The sequence below is a fragment of the Penicillium pulvis genome (assembly GCF_028828015.1).
Source record: "Penicillium pulvis strain IBT 33274 chromosome Unknown contig_12_segment0_segment0, whole genome shotgun sequence".
NCBI classification, from domain to species: Eukaryota; Fungi; Ascomycota; class Eurotiomycetes; order Eurotiales; family Aspergillaceae; genus Penicillium; species Penicillium pulvis.
In genome coordinates, this window is record NW_026643072.1 from 1,953,510 (window position 1) to 1,972,258 (window position 18,749).

Below are 18,749 nucleotides of genomic sequence, written 5' to 3' on the forward strand. Positions count from 1 at the left end.
CCCGAATTCCCTACACTTTTTGCTTTCTGTTCTTGATACCCTGTCAAATTTCTGCGGTTGTGTTTCATCCCATGTTATAAAGGGTTTTCTGGACATGATCCACTCCTAGTGGAGATGCATTCGGGTGCGAAACTTCGGGCCCCTGATGCTTGTTTTACGTTGCTTTTTTCTTTTTTTTTGCCGGGATGATGAATCATTGACTAATGTGCTAATTACGGTGAATGACGATTGACCTTTCCAGGTACTTTCGGATGATATGACATATCTCATAATAAAATAATGAAATGCAGATCTTATACAACTTGAATGAAATGAATTGATTACCAATAATTTAATCGCTTCCTTTTCTCGTGCAATTAGCGTTTAGCCGATGCGGAGATAGCGAACTCTAACGCCGACGGCGTGCCGAGTACCGAACGGCAGGTCTATGACCTTCACCGAAGGAATAAGGAACAAAGAAAAATAAATATATATTGTTGCCTGTTTTTCAGGGCATATCGACAGGGATCAGAGAAGATACCGATTAGATGCATAATCAAACGATAACCCTAAATAATAAGCTTGAGTTGCCACAAAATGCATGATTCAGGCCAATAATGTTATGAGGGGCAAAACGGGTCGAGTGGGGCTCCATGATGACAGAGGGGTAGAACAAGTTGGAAAAGGCTTGTCGAATTTCAACTTGGATTTTCTTCTTGCTCTGTGATACCCGAAACTTCATACTCACTTCATAATTCAAACACCAACATCATGGCCTCCAACCCTCCCTCTTCCTGCTGCGTGACTGGCTTCAAGCACGAAGGCACCTCCGCCGGCGAATTCAAGGTCATTGACGGTGGTAGGTCTTAGGTAGAATACCCAATGCATGAGGATAAAAGAGCTAACAAAAGTCCCAAATCTTACAGTCAAGACCTACATTGGTACCCCCAAGAACCGCAAGAAGTCCGACACAGCCATTCTCTACCTGTCCGACGTCTTCGGCTTCTTCCCCAACAACGAGCTTCTCGTCGATGAGTTCGCCAACAATGGCTACCTGACCATCTTCCCTGATCTGTTCAACGGTACTCAGATCGGTCCCGATGACCTGAACAACGGCAACGTCAACATTATGGAGTGGCTCGGAGCCCACCAGCCCGACGTCATCGACCCCGTTGTGGCCAAGACCATTAAGTACATGCGCGAGACCCTCGGCGTAAAGAGAATCGCCGCTGTTGGCTACTGCTTCGGTGCCCGTGTATGTTCCAACTTCTTCTCTACCAGTTCACATCAAAGGTGTACCTGTATAACATGCGACTCACCAATGCTGACAATCCCGCGTTTGCTGTAGTACGTCACTCGCTTCATGAAGGCTGGCCAGATCGACGTTGGCTACCACGCCCACCCCACCGGCACTACCCACGAGGAGCTCGCCGGCATCGAGGGACCTCTTTCCATCGCTGCTGCTGGTATGTTTGATCACCTGAATACTGAGACTGAGGGGAGAAGGAATGTCATCCAGCTAACCCAAATCCACGTATTAGAGATCGACCCTGCCTTCACTACCCAGCTCCGTCACGAGTCCGAGGAGACTCTGACCAAGACTGGCCAGGAGTGGCAGATCAACCTGTTCAGCGGTGTCAAGCACGGCTTCGCTGTCCGCGCTGATCTGAGCGACTCCAAGCAGAAGTGGGCCAAGGAGCAGGCTTTCTGCCAGGCTGTGCAATGGTTCGACCGTCACCTGTAAATTTGACAGGTAGGAACCTGATTGCACCAGTATGGCTGAAGTAGTCGCATCTCTTCACATATTCTCGTGCTAAACGTGGAGGTAGCCCAATATCTACGTACCCACATTAGATCATGGGAGGCCATTAGATGATTTATAAATGAGATACCAAATCCAATATAAGCTCCACTTTATGGTTCATTTGCTGTGAAAATGTAGACCCGCAGGTGGGAAACACCCTAGTGTCTGTGGACCACGGAGGCTTCGGAGTAGATCGTTATCTGAGGATAAGAGCTGAGGTCATAAGAAAATACCCCTTTCAAGCCTAAGTTACTACACATGGCATTAAACTCCGGAGCAATTATAGTTCCATAGTTGTGAACTAGTTATAGTTCGCCGTGACTAACCAGGTGAATTCCTTCCCAACGGGGATTAGCGGGGATCGGCTTACGCTTTTCCCGATTTTCTTTACTGAGTCTTTCGTATCCTTATCCCAACTTGCTCGCTGTAACAACCTCCATATCCAAGGAGGTTTTCTCAGCTTGCAGTCATTTACGTTGAACCGCTTTTGTGGTCCGCGTGGTACCAGGCTCTGATCCTCCGGAAAGTCGCGCTCTTGCACATAGCCGGGATCGCGTGCGCCTCGTGAGTTTATCCCTGGGTATGCCCAATGCTTCCCGAAGAGGGTTGAATTAACCATTTCCCCCAGAGTTCCTAGTTATTGAGCCGTGTTGTTGTATCGTGGCTCTAATTTGTCAACTATACATTCCTGTTGAAACGTGGTCGCAAATCCCGCGACTAAAGACAACTTTCGGCCCCCCTCGATCCTCCGCTCCGCCCGACGATTCCAGTGCTCGAACCCGCGCCATTCGGATCCGCCGAGCCGACTGAATAAAATCTTCCGCGATCAGCGATCAATCAGCTTTTGTGACCCTGCAGTGGGAATTGATTCAATGATGGCGACCCCAACCGCTTTGCCGCCGCTCCCCTTTAACCCGTCGCGCGTGCGATCATACCTAGTGCGGTTGCCGCTGTTCACGCGACTGGTGCTGTTGGTGATTCTTGTCTTCTGGCTGTTGGAGTTCCAAAGTGTTTGGAGTGTTGTACAATGGGGCTCGCTGATTCCCGATGAGTGTAATTTGGGCACAAGTAGGTCTTCGCCTGATCCATGACGACGTGGTTCAACCCGGCCATTCAGGGCATTCGGCTGATGTGTTTTTGATATACAGTGTACCGATTGAACACTTATCCTCTGATCCACACCGGATTCTTTCACGCAGCACTGAATACCGTGGCTCTTACACCGCTCTTGGAGCGATTCGAAGCGGAACATGGCACCCTTACAGCGGTCGCCCTATTCCTTGGACGTAGGTAGCCCTGAGAGACATTCCGAGAAGATTTGCAAGTTGACTGACGGATATGTATGATTGATAGCGTTGTCGACTCTCCCCGCGGGCCTGTACCTTTTGGTTGAGAAGGCGATTTTGCATTGGAACACCCCCATTGTGGGCTCAAGGTGAGAATGGCACTTCAAAAAAGCAATATATTGGACAGCAGATCTAACCGCATAATCTAGTGTCTGGGTATTTTTGCTTTTGGGCTCCGAGGCCATTAGGACATTCAAGTCCCACCCGTACTTCAGGTTGGTGGATCCCTTCTTTAGCCCATTAACGATTATAACTGACAGAATCTTGGTAGTCTCGGTCCGTACAAGATTCCTACCTGGACATCGCCTCTCGCTGCCTGTATTGTCTTGTCCATCCTTGTGTCCAATGTGAGCTTTTTGGGTCATCTTTGTGCAATCCTTGTGGGCTATCTTTGTAAGTTTTCTCCCAAATAATTTCTTTGAAGCATTTGCTGACCCAAATAGTCGGCCTTGGGTATCTCAAGGTCTTTGTGCCTCCAGAGAAGGTCCTGCGATGGATCGAGGGCAAGCTTAACCTCTTGGGTCGCCTGCCTCACTATGTATCGGTGGACCAGAAGACATATGGCCGATATGGCGTTCTGCCAACAGCCAATGTTGCTGGCAATGGAAACGCAACTCCCTTGAGCTACTTGGGATCCAACCAGCGCCTGGGCTCATACGAAAGCTCTGGAACTAATTAATGTTCTTCCTCTGTGTGTATATTTTTTTGCCATGGCTCTTTACGTTCTCTTTTATCTTAATTCTGGGGGTGTAAATGGATGGGCATTCATGAGGAAGGGAAACGCATCTGTGGATCATCTCAGCATCGCCAATAAAGCATAGCGAATTTCATGTTGGATTATTTACATAAAAACATGTTCTGTACGTAGAGAAGTGTGTTGTTGTACACAATGATATGGTTGATGCCATATATTGATTGTTGCGTTGGTGGTCACTATCGCCGGGCGTAAATTCCCCGTAAACAACAGCTGGAGCTTCAACCATGATAGTCTCCACCTTCTCTCCTAAATCTGAATCCGCTTTCTACGGAATGGGAAGGATATTGGGATTTTCTCAATGATCTGGACTCAATGGCGCTGAAATGTGAGTGAGCAAACCTAACCCTAGTCCTAATTGCTCTTGTGCTCTCCGACATCAAAAGACCCCCGTTATACCACAGACCGATCATGAAACTAATACTCTATGCCAGCTGCGATCCGCAATTTGCGGAACAATCCTCAACTCCTCTTCGTCCGCTTGCCTCCCCTGTTGTCGCTCATTTGCATACTCGTTGGCGTGGCCTGGCTCCTTCTCCTTCCCTTGAATGAATACTCCCGCCACACCTACATCTCCGAGAATGCGCTCTTACCCGGCCAAGTTCATGCATACTTCACCGGAAGCGAGCAGAACATTTTCCGCGGCTACAAGCAAGAGCTGAAAGTATTACTGAATGAGGGCGGCCAGAGCGAGAACGGGCAAGATGAGGCGGAGTTTACTCCAGCGTACGTTGAATAACACCGAGCGCATGAGGATATGAATGAAACTAATGTTTAGGAAAGCATATCTGCCAAAATCCAGTCGATTCTCCAGGTTGCGGGTTTGAAGGTTGCGACACAGAAGTATGAGTACACCTCCGCGGGTATTACTCACCAGGGCGAGAACACCTACGGCATTATCCATGCGCCCCGGGGCGATGCGACAGAAGCGATTGTGTTGGTTGCTGCATGGAAAACAGCTGATGATGAGTTGAACTTGAATGGTGTCACATTGGCTTTGACATTGGCCAGATACTTTAAGCGTGAGTCGTCAGCGGGTTATACGAACACTGTTCACACTTTACAGTCTGCTGACATGAACTTCGTTTGATAGGGTGGTCACTATGGTCCAAGGATATCATCTTCCTCTTTACCCCTGACAGCAAATCTGGAACCCAGGCATGGATCGACGCCTACCACGATCTCCACCCGGCATCGGTTCACCCACTTCCATTGAAGAGCGGCGCCTTACAAGGAGCGCTTGTCATTGAGTATCCATTCGAGCACCGTTTCAGGAATTTACACATCGTTTATGATGGCGTCAATGGGCAGTTGCCGAACTTGGATCTGTTCAATACGGCAGTGGCTATTGCAGGAGGCCAAATGGGAATTGGTGCCAATCTGCAAGAGATGTGGGAGCATGATGACAGCTATGAAGCGCGTCTGCAGACTATGTTGCGTGGTATGACCAAACAGGGTCTTGGGTATGCCACTGGAGCTCACAGCAGCTTCATGCCGTACCACATTGATGCCATCACTTTGCAACCCAAAGGCGAAGGCTGGGAAGATGAGATGGCATTGGGACGGACCATTGAGAGCCTGTGCCGTAGCTTGAACAATCTCTTGGAGCATCTGCACCAGAGCTTTTTCTTCTACCTATTGATGCAGTCCAATCGTTTTGTTAGCATTGGAACTTATCTCCCTAGTGCTATGCTTATTGCTGGAAACTTCACTATCATGGCGATTGCCCTGTGGATGCGAACTGGCTTTCACCCGGATAATAAGGCCGAGAAGCCTACCAACCCCAAGCCTACAGAGAAGACCGTTACCCCGATTTCCAAGGATGCGTCAGCACCGGAGATCAGTGGGCACACGATTGCGGAGCGTTTACTAGCCCTACCACTCACCTTGGTTACTGGTCTACACTTGCTTGGTCTCGTTCCGCTCTGGATGTTCAACACTCTTCCCCATCAGGTCAGTAATTTGTATACGTATTATCATGATTTCTACTGACATCTGCTTTTAGCTTTTCACAACCGTTACCTACGTCGTTGTCGCCGTGGACATTGTATTCCCTCTACTTCTGGCCGCCCTCCTCCGTAACGGCTTAGGTCTATTCACGCCCCTCGTTCCACAGCAGTACCTTTTGATCAAGTCATTTGCCCTGCTACTCTTGGGACTATCCCTTTCGACACTGGCAACCCTCAACTTCTCCCTTTCCTTCATGATCGGTCTTCTCTGTGCACCACTCAGCTTCATCAACCGCCTGGAATGCACAGGAGTCAAACGGTACGCCTTCTCAGGCTTAGGATTGGTGTTGCTTAACCTCCTCTCCCCACCAACCGTTCTCATCGGTGTTTGTTGGTACACCGGTGTATCTGTCGAGACGGTCTTGACACAGGCTGCGTTTGGCTGGGATGTCTGGGGCATGTGGACCCAAGTAGTGGTGTGGTGTGTCTGGTGGCCAGCTTGGTTGATTGGGTGTGTCTTGTTGGGATCATCTATGTTCTAATGTCGCATTCTTCTACGCTATATAATTTTAGCCACAAAACAATACATTCGTGGGGTCTACACCATCTGGTTGTAATACAAGCAATAAATATAACGTGTCCATCACTGGGAGTAAACCACAGCCTATTCATTTATTATAGATAAAAGCCGTTCAACCAGTAAACTGTCTATGCAGCCCAAACATCCTTACCCACACCCTCGATCCAGTGTCCCAGTTGATTAACACCAGCATCCCAATCCTTCAACCGATTTCTCATTCCATCGATCTGCTTCATATCCAGAACCTTAGGCTGCACCCAATGGATATTCGCAACTTGCGCAACCTGATCAATCGATCCCTTCAGCAAACCCAGCGACAAAGCCTTCATGACCAGATGCTCAATCTCATCAGGCTGTACCTTGGTCTCCGACGCAATAGCCGAGAAAGCAAGGGAGCGGTCGTGCGGGGGACGTCGGAATACCATCTCAGTCAGTGCTGCGAGAGAAATCTTCTGGTACAGGAAAACCTTGTGTGACTCGAGAAGCTTGTTCTTGCTAATGTTACCCGCCAGCACGTCGTAGGCAGTCAAATCTCCGCGGTTGAAGGCGAAGAGAAGATCACGTAGCCAGTTGTGTGGTGTGTTGGTCAGAGAATCCAGGATGGGGTGCAAGAGGAGCTCGCCGAAGTTGTAGATTGAGTCTGAGACGAGAGCTGCGACGCTGAGGTTGTAGGCGCGGGAGACACGCTCGGTTTCGGGAAGTTCTTCCAAGTCAATGCAGGCAAGGTAGAGGAGGGCGTTCTTGTAGAAAGAGGCGAATTCCTCCTTGTGCTGTGGAAGAATGATGTTAGTATGAGATTCTTATGCTTTCTTCGACTTTGGATCTAAAGTGTCCAGAAAGAGACGTACGTGATAATAGTCGGCGTTAACTTTGTAGAATGACGCATGCACAACAGTCTCAACTGAATCAAACGAATCCAGCACCTTTTGGCAAGATGCCAAATCCTTCTGGGCCCCATCAAGGTCTGGTAGTCGTAGCTTGGCATTGGCGACATCGGCGAGCGCATAGACATAAGCGTCTTGTGATTCGGGCTTGTCAACCTTGTCCGCGAGGGATGTGAGGAAAGACAGTCGTTCCTTGTCATCTATCGTCCCAGAGTAAGCAATTCGTCCAACAGCAAACAGAAAGCACCAGACATGATAGCTTGCTTTCAGAACACTTACCAGCACATTCTGTCGATGCCATCAAACCCAGCGCGACGAACTTGAGTTGGTTGATGCGGTCGGCGAAGCTGAGCACAAAGGTCTTGAAGATGGCTAAGCGCTGGGGCGCGCTCTCTGGGAGGCGGAAAAACTCCACCAGAGAATCTGTGAGTTGATGCCATAGCTTTCGCTCCCAGTACTCTTCGAAGGTCAGAAAGTAGGTTTGCGTCTCGGGGGTGCCATTTGCTTGCTGTTCGGCAAGGAAGTCGGGGATCTTGGACTCCATGGCAGGAGATGTGGGAGGGTTCGATGGTGTAGATTCGTAGGCTGTGATGAGAGGATAACACCACAGTAGGGTAGGAGGAGGTCGTGAAGTTGGTGGAGGGATGTTGGATGGATGGGGCGGACAGCGGAAGCTGTTGATGATGTCTTTTTGGCCGCAGCTTCGGGCGGTGAGGAGCTTGACTACGTGTAGAGCTGCGTTGATAAGATGGATGAACCTATTTTCATATTAAGATCAAATATAGTTGCCAATATAATCTCTAATTAGACATTATCACTACTGCGGCCTTTTAATTATTTTCAGCCTCCAAATCTTCAACGATGAATTGTCTCGTGATCACCATGGCAAAGCTTCTGGAACCTTGCAAGAACATTGGAAGCTCACAGGTACACTGGTCTGGATGATAATATCCACTAAGAACTCGGAAACATTCCCTGAAAGTTTATCCAAATATATCTCCGAGCTTGCATAGGTGAACGAGTGGTGGGGGATGACTCTTCTGGCGCAAGAACCTTGGAAGTGTCCGAAAAGTCTCCGAGTGTCCATACTAACGCATATATATAGTGCGGTTCAAACCGTGAACCAGAACAGCTACATCCTAGAATATCATCTCAATTCCAGACTCCAAAGTTGCCAAAATTATTTCTACTCTTTCCCTACAAATATTCGCATTTTCTCTTTATTTTGCACTTATTTCCTGGAGCGAGATCACCATCTCCACCATGACCGAATTTACAGAGGCAAATCGGAATTACTTTGAGTAAGACAACCAGCATCTAAAATAAAGTTGACAGAACACTGAAAGTCGCACAGTCAGTTGGCAACAACCTACCAAGATAAATTTGCGGATTCGATGAAAATGCTTTCCGAGCAAACTTTGGCGAACAGACTTTGGATCAGTGATCTATGGACCGATACCGTCGCCCAAAACCAAGAGATCAGGATGCTCGAGTACGCTTGTGGCCCTGGGAACATTTCAATGGTATGTAAGCTAAAACCAACTATGACCCTTGACCAAAAGAACTGACTGTCAACAGACCTTGGCTCCCTTCTTAACCCAAGTCATCGGCATCGACGTCTCCGATAACATGGTGGCAGAATTCAACCGCAATGCCAATCTTCTCGGACTTGCAGACAAAGCAATCGGCCGCACAGCTGATCTTCTGGCTGACGATGTCCCGGTCGAGTTTGCTGTAGCGCCATACATGGACTTGGATATGTTGACGGTCAGCATGGCACTGCACCACTTTGAGCAGCCGGACCGTGCTTTGAAGCAATTGGGCGCGCGGTTGAAGAAAGGTGGGGTGTGCTTTATTATCGATCTAGTTGCAGATTCTGGTCATGGTCATAGCCATAGCCATAATCATGACCATGGCGAACGTCAGCGTGAGTTTGGTAACGCTGCTCACACGGTCAAGTCCCACGGATTTTCTCAGGAGAGCATGCGGGAGCTATTCCAGGGAGCTGGGCTTGGTGGTGTCGAGTATAAGGTCCTCGCCCAACCGTTGGTATTCGTCAAGGATGAGAAGACATTTTCTAAGACGGCTTTCATGGCTCGTGCCCAGCGACTATGATTCTGAGGTCAACTGGTGCGAGCCTTTTAGTAGTACGACATTTTATAAGAGAATCTAAAATATCGCGCTGATAGGTGGTCATTATATTTATGGCACAGCTCCAAGGTGATAGTAAATTGTCTCTAGTCAAGATTGGTATGGTGGATCCATTTAATCACCCGACTGGAAAGTGACGTTGTCATTTAGGAGCTTTCCAATTGAACACCACAAAATTAGTTGAAACCTCACTACACGCATGCAAATTAGCACAGTGTTCAGTATTCAGAGAGTGATATTATTGAGTACATACCCAGGTACCGACTAATATACGCTACTGTATAGGATACGCTGGAATGTAAAGGTGATCAAAGAGTGATACACACTAAGCCACCTTTTCCTACCTATATAATGGCTCTTATGAAGCGTTATCTTGTATATTGACGGGAACTAAGCACGATGATGTGATTTCCTTTGATGTTTAACATTTTCAGCGTTATTGTGACTCTTAGTGTCAACATGACAGACATAACGTCTGATCTTTATCAAATTAGGTAGATTAAATCGAGAGATGTAAAATCATATAGTACATTATTTGCAATCTGGAATGATCCAAGTACTGACCCTTGCTGATTATGCATGCGGTGGGTGTGCTCAATACTAGTTTTCTAATGTGAAGGTTATGCATTGGTGCATGTGTCGATATGAAGTCAAGAGTTGAAGAACCGAAGCGACAAAGAGTGAGAAATTGAGCGGTAGAAAAAATGGCAAATCATTAAACCGAAGACAATTTATAGGTCGGAGATCACGGAGTTGCGCTGGCAAGTTTCTCAGGTCAGTACGCATCATGTTTACGTATGACTTAACCGGCCCTCGCATAGCAGCAGCACCCGCAAGACCTTTTGTCTCGGGAATCATGTCCAACGAGAACACGATTTATGATCAGAGAGCCAATATCGCCGCTGAAGCAAATCAAGCCACACATCGCACCGTTCGCAATCATCGAATCATGGCCAACGAACATGGCGCATCTCTTTTCGAGTCGCTGGAACAGATGAAAGAAGAAATCAGGGACCTTCGCCAAGAGCTTCACGATGTAAAGAGAGAGCTTCACGACGTCAAGATAGAGCTTCACGATGTAAAGAGAGAGCTTCACGACGTTAAGATAGAGCTTAGTGAAGTCCGAGAGTCAGTGATGAATATCAGCACGTTTTTACGTGATCATGTTGCCGGGTTCAACAGAACACACAGAAAACGCATCTGCATCTTGAATTCATCAGATTTTCATGGTGATGACGCTCTGCTAGATGCTTCTATGTTCCTGTCACGACGAGATGACTGTCCAGAAGAGCGACGCCTCTTTCAACGAATCTATGGCCTAAGTGCTGAGAAGCTCCAAGAATTCCGTGAGTTATATCTACTAAACCAAAGGGAACTATAGCTAAAATGACTCATAATCTAGGGTCTGCTGCACACCCATCTATTCTCCGTGTGTTAAACACTATTGGCTACGCCCACCTGTCAGGTAAAGTCGCCCCCAGGGAGGAAAAGCTGGAGACAACATTCGACCGTGTCGTGGAGTTGGTGGAAAATGGAGAGATTGAGGAGGCAGAGAGGCTTGCAAGCGCACTCTCTTCGAACGATTTCTCTTACCAATGCGATGAGTAAAGAACTGAATGACATAGCCTCGATTATCCAGCTTTTTGAGTGCTTCGCTGTTTGTGTGACTGCCTTCTCGTGTGCTTCGCTGCCTGTATGATTAGCACTTTGTGTGTCATTGTATTATCAAAATATCTGTATTACAAGGATAATCTCTCACTGTTATCCTTCAAGTCTGTCTAAGTCTAGAATCTTAGGCAAGTCCTCTTAAATAGCGTTGATGGGTTGAAGCCCACCCACCCTCCGTTCTGTTTCTCCTCCATGCTCCCCCACTCTCTCGACTCTCTGGCGTTTTCGGCCAAATTAATTCAGGCCCGACGTAGCTGCTTTGGTTGACCTCTTCCGGAGCTTCTTCCAGAAGCTACGTTACCTCTTTACTTAGGCATGATGTCAAGAATTTGAGCTGTTTAAGTGAAAAGTAATAAGAATGCCTAAGCAAAAGGGGAAGTCTCTAAGTGGGAATCGTGAAGAGAGGATGGTGATGATGAGAACGGACTTTAGGTTAGCTCGCAGAGAAGTCTTACTGCCCCAACCAAGTAGGGTAAGGCGTGCATGCAAGCGGAAGTAGACTGTTCTAGCTTCATACATGTACTCACCCACACTGATTATGCATATGGTGGCTATACCTAGTACTAGTTAAGTTATCTGATGTGAAGGTGATTAGCTAATGATAGATTGCATAATCCAAAGAAAAGGGACTAGTGTTCAACCATCTCTGACATAGATTTTTATTCTTAGCCCCGAAAGTGGGGACTCAAATACTGCCCTGTTGATTGGTTCAAGTCCGGGGAATCTGGGGTTCATACGCGGACCGAATCCCCGCTCATGTGAGCGGTGAATCAATACGAGCCAGATCAGATATAGTTCACTTTCCAGGTTTCCCCTGACAATCGAGATATTCTATCAAGCCTGATAACATTCTCCACAGGAGCCTCCTTCTGATTCGTGCCCGCATACTTGACTTCTCCTCACTTGGAACGGTCTCAGATAGCATTGCTAACTAGCCAATTGCAATTGCTATGTGGAGAGATTGCTCGGTATCTTGCCTCTCCTGGGGCATTGGAGAGGAGATAGCCATTGCAAGCCGGGCGATTACAAAACAAACACAGTATGGGATTCGCTAGTCCAGAGTTGGGGGCGTCATAGCCCAGACAGAAGGTATAAAAGCCTGCCTTTGCCGGGCTTCTAAACTGACCTCATGACCACATTGATAATCCTTTATTTCTTGCGATTGAAGGCCCTAAACAGAACAGCCACATTTGAAAGTCAATTGGAACGCTATGGCCAACAAAGCTGATGAAGTTGTTGGAGATGTACAACAATATGACGCCGAGCCGAGTAAATCGATCATGGACTCGGGGTCTACCCAAATTGGCCTTGGAGACCTCATGGCCCTCGATGGAGTTGACCAAGCCTTGAATTCAAAGATGAATCTTGTGAACGATGTGTGTCTCGATTCTTCCATGGCCCCAGGTCAATTGACATGATTCTTACCTGTGCAGGCAATCGATACAATCGGATTCACCACATACCACACTAAGTTGTTTTTCCTCAATGGATTCGGGTACGTAACATCACCCAACACCAATTCCAATTCCCGCCACTAATCATTCAAAACCTATAGCTACGCTGTCGACTCCTTACTTCTCTTCCTCATGAGCATATCCGCGGACCAAGTCGTAGCACAGTACCCTCCGAGTTTCACAAGAGGAGCACAAGTAGGCTTCTATCTGGCCTTACTAGCAGGAGCTCTATTTTGGGGTAGTACCGCAGATATCATTGGCCGAAAGTGGGCTTTCAATTTTTCCCTGCTATTCAGTGCTATCTTTGCTATCACTGCCGGTGCTGCTCCCAACTACCCAGCATGGGCAATCATGGTCGCACTTTCGGCCTTTGGCTCAGGCGGAAATCTGGTGCTCGATACAACAGTTTTCTTGGAGTATCTCCCATCGAACAAGCAGTGGCTTCTTACCTTGCTGGCTGGGTGGTGGGGAGTTGGTCAAACGGTGGCTGGTCTTATTGGCTGGGGCTTCATGGGTAATTACTCTCGTCCAACGGTGTGACTGATATTTCAAGGGGGTTGCTAACACAAAAAAGCCAATTATAGCTGTCCCACTGACGGATCTGTCCCATGCACCAACGCAAATAACATGGGCTGGAGATACGTTTTCTACACCAGCGGAGCACTTGTTTTCATCATGAGTATCGCCCGAGTCCTCGTCATCCGTTTCCACGAGACGCCGAAATTCCTCCTATGCCAAGGCCGAGATGAAGATGTCGTGAAAACACTTCAGGATCTCGCTCAGAAACACAATCGAGCTTGTCACCTTACACTAGAACAGCTGCAAGCCCACGGCCAAATCCACAGCTCACACGCCAAGAATAGGGCGTCGTTCTCTGAGCTAGCCGTTCATGTGAAAGGTCTGTTCGTCACAAAAACCCTAGCTTTCTCGACAAGTCTGGTTTGGGTTTCCTGGGCTCTAATCGGACTGGGCTATGCATTGTACTACGTCTACCTACCAGAATATCTCGCATCTCGGGGTGCATCCACTGGATCTGACTCGACTTACATTACGTGGCGAAATTATGCTATTACCAATCTGTGCGCTATACCGGGTCCTATCATTGCAGGTTATATGTGTGAAATGCCTATCTTTGGACGAAAGAGAACTATGGTTATTGGGGCCTTCCTTACTAGTAAGTGATATGACGCTGTTTAGGCAATGTTCTGGCTGACAGGCTCTAGTGATCTTCTTCTTTGGATATACAGCGGTGAAAACAGGGGCACAGAACTTGGGCTTTTCATGTGCCATCTCCGTTTCAATCAATATCTATTATGCGACTCTGTACGCGTATACTGTTGAGGTCCTGCCCTCTGCGCATCGTGGTACTGGAAACGGTATTGCGGTTTCTCTTAACCGGTTGATGGGTACGGTCTCTGCGCTCATTGGTGCATTTACTTCAACGGCCTCCTCTGTCCCGATCTATGTTTGTGCTGCTATGCTGGGGATGGGTGGTATTATTGCCATCATATTTCCCTTTGAGACACGTGGAAAGAAGACAATCTAGATTTGTATTGGTGATGTGTTTATCTTGTTACATAGGGGGCTTACAGGTAGTGAATACAATTGGTAAACAAGCAGCTCAACTTCTCTGACGTTGCTGCTATTTATCGGTGTCGGACCGTCCCGGTAACCACGGGCGGTACCGACGGTCTCCGTCTCCGTATGCAAGAGGGGAAAGAGCTCGCGTGATACAATAATTCGCACACCATTACACCTCAACTTGATGTATATCAAAGAGCCAATCAAATAATCTAGCCATATCAAACCAGTAATCCTACAAATTTCCCACTTCCCAAACACCCTGATAAGGATTCTCGCTGTCTTGAAACTGAAAGAAAGGATCATGTGAAATGTCCATAAAAGACATATCAGCCGGGATCCCTGGTCCGGACCATCCCATTGGCTCTCGAAGTGGGTGATTTGTGCCGTTATCAACGGTAATCATGTTACTCCGAGTCCAAGTCTCAGTATCAGAGTTCTCGGAAGCTGCTCGATCGCGCATTGTGCTTGAGTATGGTGGCAACGCTTGACCTCCATTAGATGTATCCACTGCCCTGGCAGAGTGATGGAAGATTTCAGTTTCGACTGTCACCTTGTCTGGATTTTTGGATGGAGGGGGTGTAAATGAGGCATCGAAGAGACCATCTCCTGGAGGAGCGAATGCTGCTTTGCTGGAGCTGTGACAGAGGATGTCCCACATTAAGGCTGTATCTATAGATAACGTTCGCCGAGTTTGGGGGTGGTTGCTTGAACGGGGGCTGACAGCGAAGGCTGATTGAACGAGATCTTGAACTTTTTGATGCTAGATGCAGTTAGTAGATGATGGATTTCCGTGTTTGGTGACTTACTAATGCCTGGCATCTGGGCCATTTTGAAGCCAGATCACTTAGAAACTGTGTGCAGGTCTCTAGCTTTCGTTGGGCGGAATCTCTCATGGCTGGATCTGCCGCACAGCAATAATAGAGATGAATTGTAGCTGCAATAGCCACTGCGTGGCAAAGAAAAGGATCGGAAACTTCGTAGTCCTTTTCGATGATCATAGTGATTAACCGAACGGTCCATGTCGTGTGTATCAAAGCCAATTCAGAGGACGTCTTCCAAAATGTGTTCGGCACAGCCAGTTGAGAAGATTGCTGCGGACGCCATGAGTACAGGAATGGGTGATTGAGCACACTGTGCACGGCGTGATAGGTGAACTGGAGATAAAGCCAGGGGCTCCAGAACCCTCGGTCACGATGTAATTCTTCTCGCGATTTATCTTGAAATCTCACCGAGTCATATCGATGGCAAGTGGGTAATTTGGTCTCCATATCCATCAGATGGGCCCCAATGATGGAATAGCCAGACTCTACCGACCACGGAGGTGTGGAGTATCCACTAGCACAATGCGAAACGTATTGTTGAACTTCACTCCAAAGAGTAGCCAGCTGCACCATATAAACCCAAATATCTCCTCGAGATGTGAAGGCGCCATTTTCCTGGGGTGTTTGTGGTGGCTTCATACCCATTTCTCGGGGTGAGTCAATGTTGACAGCCATGTATTTTGGGCTATGAATATCTCGCAGCATATTCAGTTGCATACTGTGCGGAGCGTAGTGCTGCTTGAGAAGATGGATGCTCCAAAATACCCTTCTCTGTGCTTCTAGTATAGGATCTAGCTCGCCCTCATGCATTTCGATGTCAATACCGGCGCACTGAGCGAGGTTTGCAGCAAGACCGATATGAAGCCAAACGAGATGAGTATCATTTGCTAGAGTACATTAGATATGGCATCGTATACCTGGAAGAGGATCTTACCAATATATTCGGCCAGAGTGATAAGGCACAAACTCTTGATAGTTGATAAATCCACAGTGCCCTGAGCAATTCGAAACATGACATAGCTGCGCGCAGCTTCAGCGTAATGTCGACACATTTGATCAGTTCGCCCCTCCAGAAAAGGATTATTTGAGTATCGCAAAGCGAGACTGAGGGTGCCGAATATCACCTCACTGCGGCAGGCTTCCGGAATTGACAGCTCATCAGGATCAAAAAGCCACAAAGGTTGTTTGTGACAGTATTTGAAGTAAAGAGAGATGCCCTCCGCCACAATACCCTTGGGAGGCATCGAAAAGGGCAACGGGTTCGCAATTTGAGGAGCTATTTCACTGGAGATGCGTCGCTGTGTTATTGTCTCATGTACTTCATTTGACTCTGAAGTATTTTCGCGACTAGGAAGCTCATCTGGACTCGAGCGGGGAATTCCAACTTGGCGGGTTGAGCTATCGTCATCAGCACTCCTATTCGCGGCTTAGAAATGTCAACGAATCGCACATTGGACCTTCCAGCATCAGTTCCATTTTCTCTTCAAGCTGTAGTAGCCTCTCTTCCTATTCTGGAATTAGCCAGTTCGGTCTCCATGTCGGTGGGCAGGACCCACCAAAACCCGATCGCCAGATCTCTCCGGCAATTCATAATGTCTGCTATATTGACATGTCTGCTGCAAACGTGTACAGGTGGAGCAAGCGGGCCGCTCCCCTGGACATCGCGTCTTTTTGCGCCTTCCGATAGTCAGTAAGGGATTCTTTAATCACCGGAGTAGAACGAACTCACCTACAGTTTTCACAAGCCTGATGAGATCGTTTGTGGACTCGATTCATTGGGGGGTATGGGAACAATGAACTGATAAACAGAGAAGGAAGTATGTCATGTCCAGGGTGTTCTTTAATGAGCGGCGGGGTTATCGGATCATGACCCGTGGGCCGCGATAACACCCGTGGACGGGGAAACACTGCCTAATTCGGTTCAACTTTAACTATGACACCGTATTTACTGTATCACAGAAACATATCCTTCTAATATTCATATTCTTGGAGAACAACCAATCCAAAATTCACAATATATCGCTAATAAACTAAAATCCACAATCACTTAAGCCTACCATTCTAATTGTCCATTCCCTTCACCAGAGCATGATAACCCGGCACAAAAGGCAATGTCCTCCGCGGTAGCCTGTCCCGCTGAATGCTGTCGTGCTGGCCAAATCTCCCGCTTCTCACTCCTCTCCTCATCTCTGTGAGAAGTGAGAAGAGCTCTGACCGTGTTCTGGAAATATAGAGGTGCACTCTCAAGACGAGGATGCAGCTGACCATTGACAAACACTCCAGCATTCAAGTTCTTTTGGGCCGCATTGCAAAGATGCTTATCCTCGTCCAGAACACGCTTAAAGAATGAATCGATGTGCTCAAAGTCCTCATCCGAGGCTTCCTTGTGTCGATAAACTTCATATTCCATCGAGCAGGTTCCAGCAGATGTGGGGACGCATCGCATCATATAAAAGAAGTGTGGCCTGAGATTGTTAGTAAATGGGTATCATCGAACAACGGGTTAGAAAAACTCACGAGACAGTCATGCACGCATTGGGAAAATAATAAGTGCTGGCATTCTGGATATCTTCTGACACTTTGCCTTCTTGCGGTCGGGAGAAATGCTGAATATGTCCCGGTGTTGAGATGGTATAATAGTATGAAAGATCAGCCAGATTGGCCACGTCAGGATGGGCAACAGTACAATGATAACATTCATTGTAATTATCAGCCAACGTTTTCCAGTTATAGTTGCCATTCATCTGCCAAGTATGATCAAACTTGTACTGACTGAAATCATATTTCTGGAAACGTTCTTGCTCATCCACTCCTTTGAAGTCTTCTTCCCAAGGAATTGGATTTGGAGATGCGTCCAGATTGACCCAGATAAAGCCCAATTTGTCCTCATGCACATGCACTGGGAATAGGCTCTGACTCTGCTTATCGAAATCTGGGACCTCATCGAATTTCGGTGCTTTGGCAAGCTTTCCGTTCAGACCGTAGGACCAGCCGTGGTATTTGCAAGAGAGAATTCTTGCATTGCCCTCACTTTCTGAGATGAGGGGAAATGCTCGGTGTCGGCAAATGTTGTGGAAGCCGTTCAGTTTGCCTTCTCGGTCGAGGGTCAATACGAAGGAAAATCCTGCTTCTTCGATCTTCAGGAAGTCGCCGGCTTTGGTGAAGCGTAATTTGTGGGTGGTCAGGATCCATTTCTTGGAGAAGATTGCCCTTCGTTCCAGCTCGTACAGCTCTGGTGAGCTGTACCAAGAAGCTGGAAGAGCTTTAAATGTACCATTGGAAGTGTTTTGAGGTTTCTTGATTTCTGGGGAGGATTTGTATCCGAATAGGGAAGCAACTGCAGCAGCCATGATGGAGTATGTATTCAAATCAGTGTTCGGCAATCTGGGTGCTCTCGGTTATGACAATTATATGTCCTACAGATAGACCTCTCGATCTAATGTACCTTATCTCCATTGCTTGATCATGCGATCATTTACTGTAAAGGTTGGACGAGATACAGTTGTTCACGGTGTGGGGCCGACGGTATTGTATTGTTGTAACCACGGAGCGGTCCGTTGATCACGGCTTTCGGGTGGGAAGCCGGTCACGTGTAGCAATGTACAGAGCACGGTATTCCCCGCTCACGTGCATTTCGTTTTGATATACTTGCATAGTGGCTCTACCAGGGACTGGCGTACAATGTTTCTTGAATAAAACCGACCAAAGTGAGAGTATGTAGGAGAAGGAAGCTATTATTTTGAGATTAGCATGATAATCCTATGATTATTATAGA

The 18,749-nt window shown here is 47.5% G+C and overlaps 8 protein-coding genes across 8 annotated transcripts; 6 read left to right on the forward strand and 2 right to left on the reverse strand.

Moving 5' to 3' along the window:
- Window positions 1-750: 750 nt before the first annotated feature.
- N7503_001941 (dienelactone hydrolase family protein) lies at window positions 751-1,723 on the forward strand (the record flags this gene model as incomplete). The annotated part of the gene is made up of 4 exons (XM_057061488.1): window positions 751-838; window positions 906-1,234; window positions 1,328-1,445; window positions 1,521-1,723. 4 exons carry the CDS (start codon window positions 751-753, stop codon window positions 1,721-1,723), a joined length of 738 nt encoding a protein of 245 aa, XP_056925450.1.
- Window positions 1,724-2,658: 935 nt separating this feature from the next.
- Window positions 2,659-3,808, forward strand: rbd2 (rhomboid protease family protein RBD2; the record flags this gene model as incomplete). Its single annotated transcript, XM_057061489.1, has 6 exons — window positions 2,659-2,851; window positions 2,932-3,069; window positions 3,137-3,218; window positions 3,279-3,344; window positions 3,401-3,522; window positions 3,573-3,808. 6 exons carry the CDS (start codon window positions 2,659-2,661, stop codon window positions 3,806-3,808), a joined length of 837 nt encoding a protein of 278 aa, XP_056925451.1.
- Window positions 3,809-4,143: 335 nt separating this feature from the next.
- N7503_001943 (GPI-anchored transamidase subunit GAA1) lies at window positions 4,144-6,374 on the forward strand (the record flags this gene model as incomplete). Its single annotated transcript, XM_057061490.1, has 5 exons — window positions 4,144-4,211; window positions 4,318-4,609; window positions 4,667-4,905; window positions 4,977-5,836; window positions 5,889-6,374. Exons 1-5 carry the CDS (start codon window positions 4,199-4,201, stop codon window positions 6,372-6,374), a joined length of 1,890 nt encoding a protein of 629 aa, XP_056925452.1. The 5' UTR covers window positions 4,144-4,198.
- A 166-nt stretch (window positions 6,375-6,540) lies between these two features.
- On the reverse strand, window positions 6,541-7,840 carry N7503_001944 (proteasome regulatory particle lid subunit RPN9; the record flags this gene model as incomplete). The annotated part of the gene is made up of 3 exons (XM_057061491.1): window positions 6,541-7,182; window positions 7,261-7,496; window positions 7,576-7,840. The coding sequence occupies 3 exons, from the start codon at window positions 7,838-7,840 to the stop codon at window positions 6,541-6,543; spliced, it is 1,143 nt and encodes a 380-aa protein (XP_056925453.1).
- A 693-nt stretch (window positions 7,841-8,533) lies between these two features.
- Window positions 8,534-9,411, forward strand: N7503_001945 (class I SAM-dependent methyltransferase; the record flags this gene model as incomplete). The annotated part of the gene is made up of 3 exons (XM_057061492.1): window positions 8,534-8,597; window positions 8,651-8,819; window positions 8,875-9,411. The coding sequence occupies exons 1-3, from the start codon at window positions 8,560-8,562 to the stop codon at window positions 9,409-9,411; spliced, it is 744 nt and encodes a 247-aa protein (XP_056925454.1). The 5' UTR covers window positions 8,534-8,559.
- Window positions 9,412-10,234: 823 nt separating this feature from the next.
- On the forward strand, window positions 10,235-11,055 carry N7503_001946 (uncharacterized protein; the record flags this gene model as incomplete). Its single annotated transcript, XM_057061493.1, has 2 exons — window positions 10,235-10,793; window positions 10,850-11,055. The coding sequence occupies 2 exons, from the start codon at window positions 10,235-10,237 to the stop codon at window positions 11,053-11,055; spliced, it is 765 nt and encodes a 254-aa protein (XP_056925455.1).
- A 1,271-nt stretch (window positions 11,056-12,326) lies between these two features.
- On the forward strand, window positions 12,327-14,115 carry N7503_001947 (MFS transporter; the record flags this gene model as incomplete). Its single annotated transcript, XM_057061494.1, has 5 exons — window positions 12,327-12,491; window positions 12,549-12,610; window positions 12,671-13,083; window positions 13,144-13,743; window positions 13,793-14,115. The coding sequence occupies 5 exons, from the start codon at window positions 12,327-12,329 to the stop codon at window positions 14,113-14,115; spliced, it is 1,563 nt and encodes a 520-aa protein (XP_056925456.1).
- Window positions 14,116-14,385: 270 nt separating this feature from the next.
- N7503_001948 (uncharacterized protein) lies at window positions 14,386-18,324 on the reverse strand (the record flags this gene model as incomplete). The annotated part of the gene is made up of 5 exons (XM_057061495.1): window positions 14,386-14,913; window positions 14,960-15,861; window positions 15,909-16,390; window positions 17,032-17,439; window positions 17,492-18,324. 5 exons carry the CDS (start codon window positions 18,322-18,324, stop codon window positions 14,386-14,388), a joined length of 3,153 nt encoding a protein of 1,050 aa, XP_056925457.1.
- Between the last annotated feature and the right edge of the window lie 425 nt (window positions 18,325-18,749).